This window comes from Hippocampus comes, unplaced genomic scaffold, assembly GCF_001891065.2.
Source record: "Hippocampus comes isolate QL1 unplaced genomic scaffold, H_comes_QL1_v1.1 scaffold76, whole genome shotgun sequence".
Classification (NCBI taxonomy): Eukaryota; Metazoa; Chordata; class Actinopteri; order Syngnathiformes; family Syngnathidae; genus Hippocampus; species Hippocampus comes.
In genome coordinates this window covers 579,205-593,016 of record NW_017805277.1, presented here as the reverse complement: position 1 = coordinate 593,016, position 13,812 = coordinate 579,205, and the positions used below count along the sequence as shown (strand labels likewise).

The 13,812-nt window shown below is 39.4% G+C and overlaps 1 protein-coding gene across 1 annotated transcript in view; it reads left to right on the top strand.

The window, feature by feature from the left end:
* Positions 1-13,812, top strand: part of dst (dystonin) — a 98,611-nt gene that overhangs the window by 19,259 nt on the left and 65,540 nt on the right. The window contains exons 5-9 of the mRNA XM_019870419.1: positions 1,003-1,064; positions 2,379-2,468; positions 7,385-7,462; positions 9,034-9,141; positions 11,626-11,643. Coding sequence (XP_019725978.1) covers positions 1,003-1,064; positions 2,379-2,468; positions 7,385-7,462; positions 9,034-9,141; positions 11,626-11,643 — 356 coding nt within the window. The remainder of the gene's footprint in view (positions 1-1,002; positions 1,065-2,378; positions 2,469-7,384; positions 7,463-9,033; positions 9,142-11,625; positions 11,644-13,812) is intronic.

Here is a 13,812-nt window from a genome sequence, read left to right as displayed (position 1 = left end):
GCATCCGGAAAGTGGTTTATGGCTTTAAATGTGTCGCGGTCAAACAACCGATAAGAGCATGTTGATGTAAGACTTAATTTATTTAAAAAAAAAACACTTTTTTTTTTCCTCCCCTGACTTACATGCAATACATATGACACTGCTGGAGATGTTGCTTTGAGGACACAGCTCAGAGAGTGATGCAATTTTTTCCCTTTTCTTTTAATTTATTGGAACAAGTGTTACTCATATCGTATGCCATTTCTTTGCTACAACTGTGCAACAGATGGAGGCGGAATGTGAAGTGAGAGATTTTTTTTGGGGGGGGGGGTTATAAAGCAGGCACAGTGTGAATCTGCAATTTTCTCATCCATCCATATGCTGCTGAGCGAATTTTCTGCTGGTGGGTTTTGAGGTGGAGCATAATCAGCTGAAATTAGCCTCCTAATATGCAGTGATTCTGCAAAATAGATGCAACAGAGCGGCTATAGGACATATGGCAATAACCCGTCTCAGCCTTTCCTTGCCAGTTGTGCATTTCAGACAGAACAGCGACATGGAAACAAGGCGAGGGGAAATGTTTGCTTTAACGGGCAGGAAAGGGCTTGTGGGTTTGACGATCCTGGGCAATGAAACACATTTTCTTTATTTGTATGTTTGAGCAGTGACCGGTATACATGTTACTAATTGATGTCTTTTGGTTTGGCATAATTGCTTGATGCAAATAACTAACATTTCAAAATCGGTTGATTGTATGGAATTGAAAATGTAATCATGATGTAATGTAATCACGTCTTGAAGCAAGTGTGGCAAAATGGAAAGCGCTAATTGCCTGCACATTGCTGGGGAGCTCTTGATTCTGTTTCTATTAATTATTGGCATGAAGTAAAAGACGTTGGCGAAGGCCTGCTTCCACCTACGAGTTGTGCAATGTCCGATCATCTCTGGTGTTGTTTAATGTAAATGGGAACAGAAAAATAAACAAACGATGATCCATGTCTTTTTTTTCTTTTTCTTCCTCAGATGAAAGGGACAGAGTGCAAAAGAAGACATTCACAAAATGGATCAACCAGCATTTGATGAAGGTAAGTAGCTAATTTGAGATACTAAGAATTTGGGATGCTAATTTTTTCCATTATGTTGAAATAATAAATATTTCAAGTTCTAATGGGCTCTGACATGCACAAGGTTAATGCCCAGATGTTATGAAAACTTGGCACAAGAAGTCATCCAGGATGTCTTTTGTTTGGAGTTGCTTCTTGTGATGGTTCAATTGTGTCTGTAATTTAACAAAACACAGTTAATTTAAATCAACATAACTAACCAGCAGACATGGCAACTCAGCGAAAGACATCAAACAGCAGATCCATTTTTTGCATACGTGTTTTTGTAACATGCGGTCTGGGCGAACCTCGGTTCAACCGAGGTAAAACACATATAGCCTGAATGGAAAATGGGTGGCTGTGAAAACTGTGCCAAACATCACGTGAGTGACTTGCTGTGGTGCTTAACCGACAATTATTTTTGCTAAATTATTGTCATGACTTCATATTTGAAATTGTAAAGAATACGCATTACGTTTATTCAATAAAAGATATTCTGTTGAATAAACTCAACTCATCCGGGTTTGCAGTGTGCGATAGTCTGTAGTTCACCGGTGATCCGATAAATCATAGAGTATTTGTATTTTATAATGTTAAAAAAAAAAATTCTCAATTTGAGAGTGAATATTTTCTGACTCCCATTCATGACAAATCAGAAGTGCTGAGTAATAGTTGGGAATCTGCTGGGTTGACCCAATAACATTTGCAGGGTGCAGGTCTATTTTGGCCCTGCAGCTATGGCTGGTATTTGGGATTACAGTGTTGAAAGCACTGTGTGAAAGCAGGTCAGCAGGAGGCTGATTGTAGAGGCCTGTTATTTAGGCCACGAAGGACAGAGAAATGTCTCCGGGAAGGAGAAGGTCCCGGAAGTTGTCAAGTGGTCTGGTTCAAGTGCATAACTGACTATTGAGAATGCTTCGATGATACAATGTGTTTCGAGTAAGATTCTTGGCAGTTTAGAAACTCTTTCAGAAATTGAAAGGCTCTAGTAACTCTGAAATTGAGTGTCACCAAGTGTCTGTAAACATTTTCGACATTTTCTGCAACTCTCAAAATGGTTACAATATGGTGAGTGTTGACCAAAAAAAAAAAAAAAAAACAGTAAACAGTAGCTTGTCTTCTCTAGCTTCATTCTACATTCACTTAACAAATCTAGAGTAACCGCTGTGGATTTGTGAATGATTTTTAAAGTAAATTCCACTTTCCAAATGTTTTGCAGCATGGGAGCATGAGAACGTCCCGATTGTTCTGCTGCGTTAATAACATCCTATTTGAATTTTGACCATGTTCCCTTAGGTACGGAAACATATAAATGACCTGTATGAAGACTTGAGAGATGGACATAACTTGATCTCACTGCTTGAGGTCTTGTCTGGAGACAAACTGGTACGTTGCTATTTTGTTTATTTTTATTTCTAATGGTCTCTTGCCGTGATGTTTTGGTATGATTGAATGTGTTGATGTCGAGGTCTGTTCTCAGTAAGTATTGATATTGATATTTAGTCAGTATTTTTGGACACTCAAAATAATGTTATCACCGACATTGATTAGTCATGATTTGCTGTGCTGCAGAAAGTGTGTTATGCTTGATAAACAAGTAATAACAGCGATGTGTCTCATTGATGAGCGAGCAAACAAGCATATATGTCTCTGCAATTTCCTACCTACGTCTTTCCAAGTTTCACAGCAGTGCATTGTCAGGCCGTAGAATTTTTTTCTTTCTGCATGGTTACTCTATGTCCCTAAGATTTTTCTTTTGCTCCCCCAAGTGGCCAAAACCCCATGATTTATTTATTTATTCTAGTAAATTCCGCAGGGAGGGCATACTTCAAATGCCATTTTTAGGAGTCACATTGGAATGTGACTCTCATTTGAAAAGTTGCGTCTCACAAGCGGACTCATCAGAGGAAAGCTATCAAGTGGGATATCTTAATTCGGCATTGGCTCAAAGGAGTTGACAAATACTTGGCAGCCAAAGAGTAATGTCGTTTTTAAAGTTCCTTAGTAACTTTATTAACTCACTAATTGTGAAGTGTTATGAAATGAAAGCATGAAATAGGAATAACCAGGGTTCTAAATCAACTTTTTTGCTCACCAGCCAATGTGGTTGGCGACTCTCTGAAGTTACCAACCAATCAGAATTTCCACCAGCCACTTTACACTCCGCTATGTCATACCTCCATTATAATCTCTGTTCATTTCTCGCACTTGTTGACTTGTAGACTGTAGCGTGAAATACATGCATTCGCCCAGCCAATGGGAAAATTTAATGTCATCACATCGGATTACAGCACAGTATACTGTATACTGGAAATGTAGGAGTCATTGCCTGGGGGACAAATAGCTAAGAACAAAACATAACATAGTGTTGGGCCTCATTTAAATTTGAACGATTCCAGTTCAAAGCAATTCTTGATTTCGATGATTTTTTTCTTTTGGGGGTATTCAAACTACAGTCATTCATTTTTAGTGGCTCGGCAATGAACATATTTTATTGTTTAACTCACTCTATTATGACACTGAAGTTTAGCACACTATTGGCTGAGGCTCACATGGGATCGGGGGAGGCACTAAGGTCATCAGACACGGCAGTCTGTTAACCTATACACGTCATGCAACGTCTTTTGCACAATTTCTTCTCATGTCCCGATTATTCATTGAGTTCAAAAAAAAAAAAAAAAGCCACACTTGTGATCGGCGCTGGGTGCAACCCACATTTGGCAAGTTGGTGGGTGTCAATTTCTAACCCTAGGAATAACCAGTAGCTTATTACATTTCATTTGTGAGTATAGCAGACCAACCCCCTCACTCTCGCTGGCTGATACAATTGCCTGGGCTGCTTATGTGCTTCAATCATGAATAGTTATGTCAAATGTATGGAAAACATTTGTACCATATTGACAGCTTCTTTTAACCACATGCAATTCTACTTTATTGGATTGAAAAATATTCTCGACCTATCCACTTTATTCCATGCCCCATGAACCTAACATGAGTTATGTGTGCATCGTCCGGTATGACCCGGCGTTTTGTTTACATGGTCAGTCCATGCGCGAGTCCACTTTCCATCACAGATACCGACTTAAACAATGTGAGAAAATCAGTTGTTGCAGCATCGAAGAGAAAACATTTCAATAGGGCCTCCTACTCATGTAGCGACGAACGAGACGACAGCAACATTGGTGATTTCTGAAATATATTTTTTCGGCTGTGAGGCAATGAGCAATTTCAAAAGCTCTGAGGCAAATCGGTACCTACACAGAGCTTGGACACAGTGTTATTTAGCTTAAAGCAGACGTCGGAGCTAGTGAGACCCAACTGCTTCCCACTGCATGGTCACCACATGATGGTTATGATGCAAAGAAGCTTCATATCCCTCTGTGACATAAACTACAATCAATCTTCATGAGTTTAACATCTTCCTGTCCATAGGTGCTAACTACAGCTTACTGTGGCGATCATTCAGATAATTTCCGAGCGGGGGAAACAATGTTGAAAGAATCCTCTCCGTAAAAGGAAACATGCTGTAACAATTGCCAAGATGCTACTTCCGGTGTCTTCGCGCACATATTCGTTTCTCCATGAGAGCCTCCGGGAATAAAGTGGATTGGGGGCTAGGTCACACGTTCTTCACCATACATAGACAGAAATGGAATGGAAGTAAAGTTAAGGAACAGACATAATTTTGAAAAATGTTGGTTCTTTTTTTTTTATTACGATAATAAATACAAATTTGTGAAGTGAAGCGAGTACATACAGTATAATTATAGTTTACTGTGGTGCTGCTGCGGCCTGTTACCAAGTGTTTCATTCTTCACTTAACATGTCAGTAGACTATTCATACGGTACTGTTCCAAGGTTTTAGGCCACCACCAACTTGCTTGTTTTATTTACTCCTTTTTAATTTTTTTTTTTTTTTTTAACAGAAAGCATTTTGACATGTAATCTCATGACATGTAACAATAAATAGAATACATTCAGGTGACTTGAATGACTTTAATATTATGTCCTCATTATCATTCTCTTGCCATTATATTGTTGCATAATAATACTATACATATTTGTAAAAAAAAAATGTGTAATTGAATTGTACCGGTAATATTTAACTCTGAGATGAGGTCACATTTGAACCTTTGTTTTTTATTGTATGATTGTGTTCTCATGTTTGAGTAGCCTTCATTGATCATTTCAATGCATGTAGCCAATGACAAATGGCCAAGAGACAGACCAAAGAAACACTGTAGGTGAATAAAATAGTGAAATATAGAACTGATAAATTATTATATCATGTGTACAGTGATAACATCTTAACTAAACCGACAAATGGTCGCTGTGCCTCTCAACGTAAACATTTCAAAACGACAACAAAAATGGACATACATGTTTTTTCACTGGACAGCGACAAAAATCTAATGGTGACCTAAAACCTTTTCGCAGTACTGTAATCATAATGTCATCATATGCTTTACTGCAAACGGCATGTATTTCCATGTCCCAACGTTGCCCTATGAGTTACTTCCACTGTGACTAACTTTCATTCTCTAGCAGTCTAGTCTGCTGTTTTCCCTCTTTATCCCCCCGTCTCCTCTGCTCTTTGGTTGTTTTTCTGTCCATTGTCTGACTTCCTTTGATTTGGCCGCTGTGTCTGTCTTCCTCCCCCTCCGTCCTCCTTCTCACGTGTTGCCTTTTGGCCCGATAAGCCGAGGGAGCGCGATGTCCTGAAGACATTGCGGTTGGTGAGTGGGACAGAAGCATGGGCAGTTGAGCGGCATGGAGACGTGCTGGATGATGACAAGGGGGTACGTGTGGATTGACCACTCCCACGCCCTCATAACCAACTAACATGACAGTGTACTGTGGCCGCCTTGTATGGCCACAAGTGGAGAAATAATCTCACTGTATGATTGGTCTTCCTCTAGGCCGCTTTGTATGGCCACAAGTGTAGAAATAATCTCACTGTATGATTGGTCTTCCTCTAGATGTACAAACCTCAACTCCAATGAAGTTGGGACATTTTGTAAAATGGAAATAAAAACTGAACATTATTGAGGAACTATGTTTTCCTGCATATCATTCCAAATCTGCAAAAAAATCATTAGGTTTACTCACATTGTAGTGTAGGGCAGTATAAAACCCGCTGCAAGTGCAACTGAGCCACCATATCTGCCATCTAGTGGTGAATGGTGATATTACAAGTTAAAAGTACACTTGGCCCCTGCATACTCGCAGTTCGGCATCCGTGGATTTGCATGTTCACCATTTTTTTCAGTATTTTAACAAAATATTTGCGGTTTATATTTTTGTCCCCATTTCCTCCCCGTTTTATATGGAAAACATATATTGACTGTTTATTAGATTTGTCTGAACAATTTTCCGGGTTTGTAAGTCTTTTTTTGGGGAGGGGGGCAGGGGGCAAGTGGCCACTCAGACACTCAAGAGTGTGGTCGCAGACCACATGTAGCTGGCGGGCTGTCAGTTGCCCATTCCTGCCATATATGATCACATATACACAACAATTTCATGGATAACTAGTTTTGAAATCAGATGCCCCTAAATTGTTTGGTCGAGTATTTTTCAATTCTTTTTAAAAAACATACTGATCTCAGCGTTGTTAAAAGTGAAGAACATTTGCAAGAAATATCAAGTTGACATGATTTGCCTTTGCGGGCCACCTAAAATGCTGTTGCAGGCCAAGCCTAATCTTTGAGTTTGACACCTGTATTAGATGATGGCTGATGATACACTTTCATGCTAGAATTGTATTTCTGTATGAAGAGGACATTTGGCTAAAAGAAGACATCTTTGGCTAACTTCATAAGACATTTTCATCTTCTGCTTTTGGTATTCAGCTACTTTTACATCTCACGTCATACTGTATGATAGCTTCACAAGTGAATAATTTCAAATGCTACTGTTTCGAGAGTTTGAATGCAGCACAATGTTTTTTTGCCACTGCTGCATCCTGGCTTGATTGCATTTTCCATTTCATTCCCTCTTGCTGTATGGTTGGCACCCGAATATCAATGAGCATTTGTGCAAGAAATTGGACAGTGGCTTGGAGAAAAGCATTCCTGTTCAAAGCTTCCACCAAGATCATTTGCACATTCAGAGCATGTTGTTGAGAGTTGGAATTTGTGGAAAATGTTACTATCCTTAACTGTAATCGAATCCGGATTAATGAGTAAGATAGCAGAAGCACGCCCTGTATCTTACATGCCACTAAACTTTTTTTTTTAATTCCTTTTTGGTCCACTGATACTGAACACAACCTGATCACCGTGCATATTTCCTTCTGTCCACAGCCCCGAGAGAGAGGAAGGATGCGTTTCCACAGGCTCCAGAATGTACAAATAGCACTTGATTATTTAAAGAGACGACAGGTAAGACTCAGTCCACCTCAACCTACGAACATGTTTTCAACAGTTGTTGAGTGATAATTGTGTCCCACCAGAAGAGCAATCGTGGATGTTCCCAGATAGCATGCGATCTCCCAACTCGCAGCCAAACTCGTAATCATCTACGATGATTAAAAAAGATATAACCGTTTGCTGATTGCATGTCCCTGATATACTACATACAAATATAATCGATGCTGTGCTAAGTTCCCTAGCAGATGCTAATAGCGCATTATTATTATTTGTTTTGTTATTATTATTAATAGCGCAGGTGCTCTTGGGTGAACGTCGACGTAAGCAGTGACGTTTGGACACTTTACGATGACATAATGACGTAGCTCCTACTTAGCTCTTTGCGGGTGGAAAACCCAACACGTTCTTCGTTAAGAACTTGTTCAGCACCTACTAAGCACAGCACTTGGTTTTTGGTGCAAAAAGAGTAAAAGGGGTCTTCCTTTTTCATTTGAACTGGGGATGGGCATTTGCATCCTTGCTAATCTAGGGCGAAAGGTGGGGAACACTCTTGACTGATTGCTAATCAAATGCATGTAACAGTTTAGACAGATAATTATTCACGCTCACATTCACACCTCTGGGCAATTTAGTCTTCAATGAATGTAACATGAATGTTTTTGGAATGTGGGAGGAAGCCACTCAGAGAAAGTCATCAGAACATGCACAGACACCTGCACAGGAACGCCAGTGCTGAGATTCAAAATTAGATCCTCAGGACTTTGAAACTACTTTTATGTCTTATCAGCTGCCATTGTGATTGAACTATTAAATAAATTAATTGTCGTATTCATTTTGTCATAAAAGAGACAATATATTAATAGACTAATACAGTTAGGTCCAGAAGTATTTGGAGATATGATTGAGCGTCTATTTATGATTATCATACACCACCACAATGGATTTGAAATTGTAAAAAAATGGTTCTAGTGTATGTGTTTAATTTTAATTTATCACTTTGACATGTTTTCCTCAAAAAAAAAAAAAAAAAAAAAAATTGACGGCAATAATGGCTGGTAATTGGGAGCCCCCAAGGAGCACTGCCTTCAAATCCCATCAGTGGGTTTTCGGAGGGGTTTGATTGGCTTCCCCTCCCCCACCAAAGTCAGAGTGTGATAATGTGAGCGCAGGCAGCCTCAGCTGTTGCCACATGTGACGCCCAAACAAAGGAGTCATAGATGTGCACAGTGGAGACGTTCTATTGTTTCGTCCACGGTCCACATTCATTCTAAATTGTGTCAACATGTAAACGTCTTTATTGATTGGAATTGATGAATGAATATATATGGATTGCGGTGTTATTTTACCATAATTGTGCTTTTTGTCTGATGCTTCAGCCAGCAGCCTTTTTATTTGAGTACTGTAGCGTGTTTTCTTGCATCCATGACAATTGTGCCACCTTGTGGACAAACGGAAAAACGTGATCAAATTGTTACCTCGAGATCCACATTAAAAATGAAACATTACACACAAAAAGGTAATCGTTTGCATTATATAAATCTGCCGTATATGGATATTTACATAATGTTTCTTTTCATTTCTAGGTCAAACTTGTAAATATCAGAAATGATGACATCACAGACGGCAATCCCAAACTGACTTTGGGATTGATCTGGACCATAATACTGCACTTTCAGGTCAGTGTGATCATCGTATGGCTAGTTCATTGGTATTTATTTATTTATTTATTGTGATCGGATTGTTCCTTACCAACGTTGTCATTATCCTACTCAGTTTCTATGCATAATAACTCAAGACGTGAGTTGCAATACGTAATACTATGAGGTCATGATGACATGATGTCAAAGAGTCTTACGCAAAGCAATGCTATTTTCAAGAGAGTTCAATATCCAAGCATTTGTATTTTGGTACCACTCCAAATTGGATTGGAGTCCTCTGAGATGAGCTCATGTTCCTGCATGAATTTTCTGAGCAGAGAGTTAATGTGTGGCTGCACTTACCAGGAATCCAGGTGTTAATATAATAATAAATAACTTGACTCATTACTCAGTCCTCCTGGAACCGTGACAAAAAAAAATCAACCATTTTTAAAAGGAGTGTTTTCATAAGAGCAACATGTCCAACATGGTTGTGTTGCTTTTGTGGCCATAATCATCTTGCCAAGTGCACAAGAGATATACATTTATGTAAGCTCAAAAACGTTCTCACCGCCTCTTTACAAACATTGTGAAGCTATTTAATTTTCACGCCAAGTGGCTCCTGGATTGTTTTTCCTTTTCTAATATTTTTCTGTGCGATATTCGACAACATTATGATGAGGATACTTAGATTTAAAACGAGAGTGCCTGGGAAGAACTACAGAGACAATTTGACTTAGAAACCTCAGCACATTGACAGGTAGCTTCTGTGATGCCAACACTGAGTCTCACGCAAGCCCTCCAGCACTCCATCCTGCAGCAAGAGGCCTGTTCCTTCTTGATTCCCAGGCGTGTCAGGAGAAAGCAATGAATCATTTTCGACTAACATCCACCCTTGGCTTTCTTATAAAATCACTACTTACATAAGATTGACAATGTTATAATACTGTTATTTTGACTGGCTTTGGCTGACACATCCCTATTTAATTTTGGAGGCATACTCTTTATGCTTTTCTCATTGCTTGTGGCGACTTTTCTCTGAACGTTAATGAACTGTGTGTACTGCCAGGCTAGTGAAGCTCTGTACTCATTTGGGCTACTGAATCTTTGCAAAGGTAATACATACGGTGTCATCTTATGTGTGAGTAAGTACCCACAGATCAGATTCGATTACACAAAGTGGCCATGCGGCATGCTCATCGCGTCACGTTGAACAACCTGGACTGTGGTTTTGCAATGGATGCATACCCGACAATGTGCTTTTCTGCTATTGCTCTCCAGTGTGTTTGCTCTGGTGTGTGTTTTCCAAAGTTTTAGATTTTTTTTTTTTTGGATTGATTATTCGAGTTTCCTAACATGAGCCGCGGATCAATTTTTATGTGGTATAAATTAAAATGGCGTCGGCTCCCTCGGCAGTTAAATTGATAATTGAACAGGAATACTGTATCCATAATTTCTTGGAAAATAGGTTTTTGATTGTCATTTTTCATACACTATCCTTTATAATGAGTATACAATATTGTATTTTAGTTAGTTGTCAGTGTTGAATGCAGAAAACCTGAAAATGTTTGGGAAACCCGACATTAGAGTTTGTTGGTCTCCTTAACCCATTTAATCCCACCGGTCACATTTGTGAAGGACAACAATGATTTAATTTACAGGGCTCTAAAAAATGTATTACTGATTACTTAAAAGTGCTACCAATGACACCTGATTTTGACTTTTAAATGTCTGGGAAAAAAATTTGGGATTAAATGGGTTAACACACACACACACACACACACACACACACACACACACACACACACACACACACATATATACACATGAAAAGAACATAAAAGACATTCCTGCCTGGGATTGAAAGTCTGGATTCTTAGAAAAACATAACAATTCAGCCGGGGGAGTGATTGAATTTTTATGAAGTGGCCACTTACTGCAGTTTGAAGCGTGCTGGCTGTTGAGTTTGACCTGTTGACATTTGTGTTCAGATATCTGCAATCAGTTCTTTATATTCCTTATTTGTGTTCTTCTAATACCAGTGGTGTACTTAGGTTGTAATGGTCTGATATGGCAAATCACTTCCTGGTCTGGGTCACGTTGTTGCTTTGTTCACATAAGAGTTTGTTTTAACCACTGGGTGTGAAAGCCGCCTCCGACTGTGCCATTGTATGTGTCTTGATTAAAAGACAAAAGGCAAAGCTCTCTTGGATTTGCCAGCCATGCTCATGTCGACCCGCAATGTCTGACATCAGACTGCAACTCTGTCTGGGTCACAGCGGGCCAACTTGCTGAGCCAAAATTTTCCCCCAGGCTAACATGACCTCATTGCACACACAAATATCGGGAAACACAACAGCCACCTGCGATTTGCATTTCGCTCACTGCGTCAATAAGAGTCGATCGACCAACCCCAAACTGGTCTGTGCACAAGTTTTCGTACTTGCTCAGCTGAGAGCAGCAAACACGTGGCTCACAGCTGCGTGTGCGTTTATGATGTTTGTGCTGGAGTAGTATAGCCAGGCAAGTGTTTCAAAGGTCACAATGGATTCCGCTGTCACACGAGTGAGCAAGACAGACAGAGCGAGAGAGAGAAAGAGTGCCTGACCAGTTCTCCGAGTCAATGAAAGGAAACTCGATGTCTTCCTGTCAGTGGAATAGCCGCGATCGAGCCGGATTCTTCGCTTGATAACAACCCACTGGGATTTCAATTCTGGAACCGACTGCAGTATTATGGGAAATACCTGTGGCTGTGTGCGGGGTCCAAAGGAGGAATGTTACCTTGACCCCAAAAAAGCTCCACTCAGCCATGGATCCAAGGAGATCAAAGGTGGTCGCTACTTTAGCAGAAACAAGCACAGATCTACTGATCCCGTGAAATCTGACAAAGATGTTTCTGCGAGTGACATACAAGGAAGTGACACCCTGGAAAAACCTTCAGCAGTGGAGAAACATCTAAGCAGTGAAAATCGCATCCTCAGTCCCCGTGTCCAGTGGCAACGAGAAGCTTGTGCATCTGGTTCTGTTAATGCCTCCAAAGAAATCTTTGGTAAGACCTTAACTAGCACGCTTGGAAGCACCTGTCCAAGTGGTGCGGGAGTCAGGACTGCCAAAGATCAGAAGCTTCATCGTATCTCCTCTGGAGGTATCCCATCTAAGAGTGGTCTGCTTGTGAAGAAGCTACTCAGGCGCCAACTCCGGAGAGCTGTTAGTTTTGGAGCAGTGGAGCATGTGTTACAGACTTTGAGGGGCAAGGATGGCTCTGGGAGTGAGGAAATATTCACAAGGATTATTTGGGACTGTCAGCCACACAGGAGGACCAGGCGTCGGACCTGCTCTGGTCACATTGAAGGTGCTAAATGTATGACAAGCCAGCGAGAGGTAAACAGATCAAGCTGTTATCAATTGCTATTTTAAGTACAGGGCCTGTGGACATGAGAACATTAAGCCTTCAAAAAAATAATTTGCTGATGTTCTATTATCATGTTCATAGTCATATAATGCACACAGCCATACCGTGAAGACCAACTTTCTTTTAACCTGTTAGAAGCCGAATGTCTCAACAAACATATACAGTACACCAAAATATTTACATTAGTTGTCATCAAAACATTGTTGAGCACAAGTAGTCTTTATTATAACAGAGGCTTCTCGATTCAAACTAAAGGTGTACAATTTCCCAAAGAACGTAATGCTTTCATTTTTGTTTTATTCTCTTTGTTGTTAGTTCTGCACTATTTTGGAGCTCATTTAAAAGAGATACCTTAGTTCATATTATTGGAAAGAATTGGAAGTTTTTCTAAAAAAAGTTGATTATTTGCTGTATTTATTTATTTTTTTCAAAATTATTTGCTTTGCCTGCAAAAGAAAAAATATGAAGCAAGTGTTTTCAAAGTCTTGGTCTTGTGTTTTGCGTGTGTCAGCCAACATTCGACAATTTTTTTTTTTTTTTTTTTCAAAATCATTTGCTTTGCCTGCAAAAGAAAAAATATGGAGCAAGTGTTTTCAAAGTCTTGGTCTTGTGTGTGTCAGCCAACATTCGACTACATTAATAAATTGTCTTTTACCTTTTACCTGCCCACTGTGATTTTAGATGTGTGAGGTGAGGTGATGTCAAACTGTCAGAGATTATCACAGGCTTCAGTGCTTTATTAGGTAATTTATTACATAATCCTATCTGCTGCTGCTGCTGCAGATGTTGCTCTTACAGTTAATGTTGACTTTTAAATATCGCAGTGGGGAAAACTTCTTTATTTGATGCTTAGTTGTAACTGAATAACATGACCTTGCATCGATGCGTGTTTTGAATCAATTGTGTCATTTTTCTTCTGCTTCTGATGTTCTATTATCATGTTCATAGTCATATAATGCACACAGCCATACCGTGAAGACCAACTTTCTTTTAACCTGTTAGAAGCCGAATGTCTCAACAAACATATACAGTACACCAAAATATTTACATTAGTTGTCATCAAAACATTGTTGAGCACAAGTAGTCTTTATTATAACAGAGGCTTCTCTATTCAAACTAAAGGTGTACAATTTCCCAAAGAACGTAATGCTTTCATTTTTGTTTTATTCTCTTTGTTGTTAGTTCTGCACTACTTTGGAGCTCATTTAGAAGTGATACCTGAGTTCATATTATTGGAAAGAATTAGATGTTTTAGAAAAATGTTGATTTTTTTTTTTTTTTTTTTTTTAAAATCATTTTGTTTTGCCGCAAAA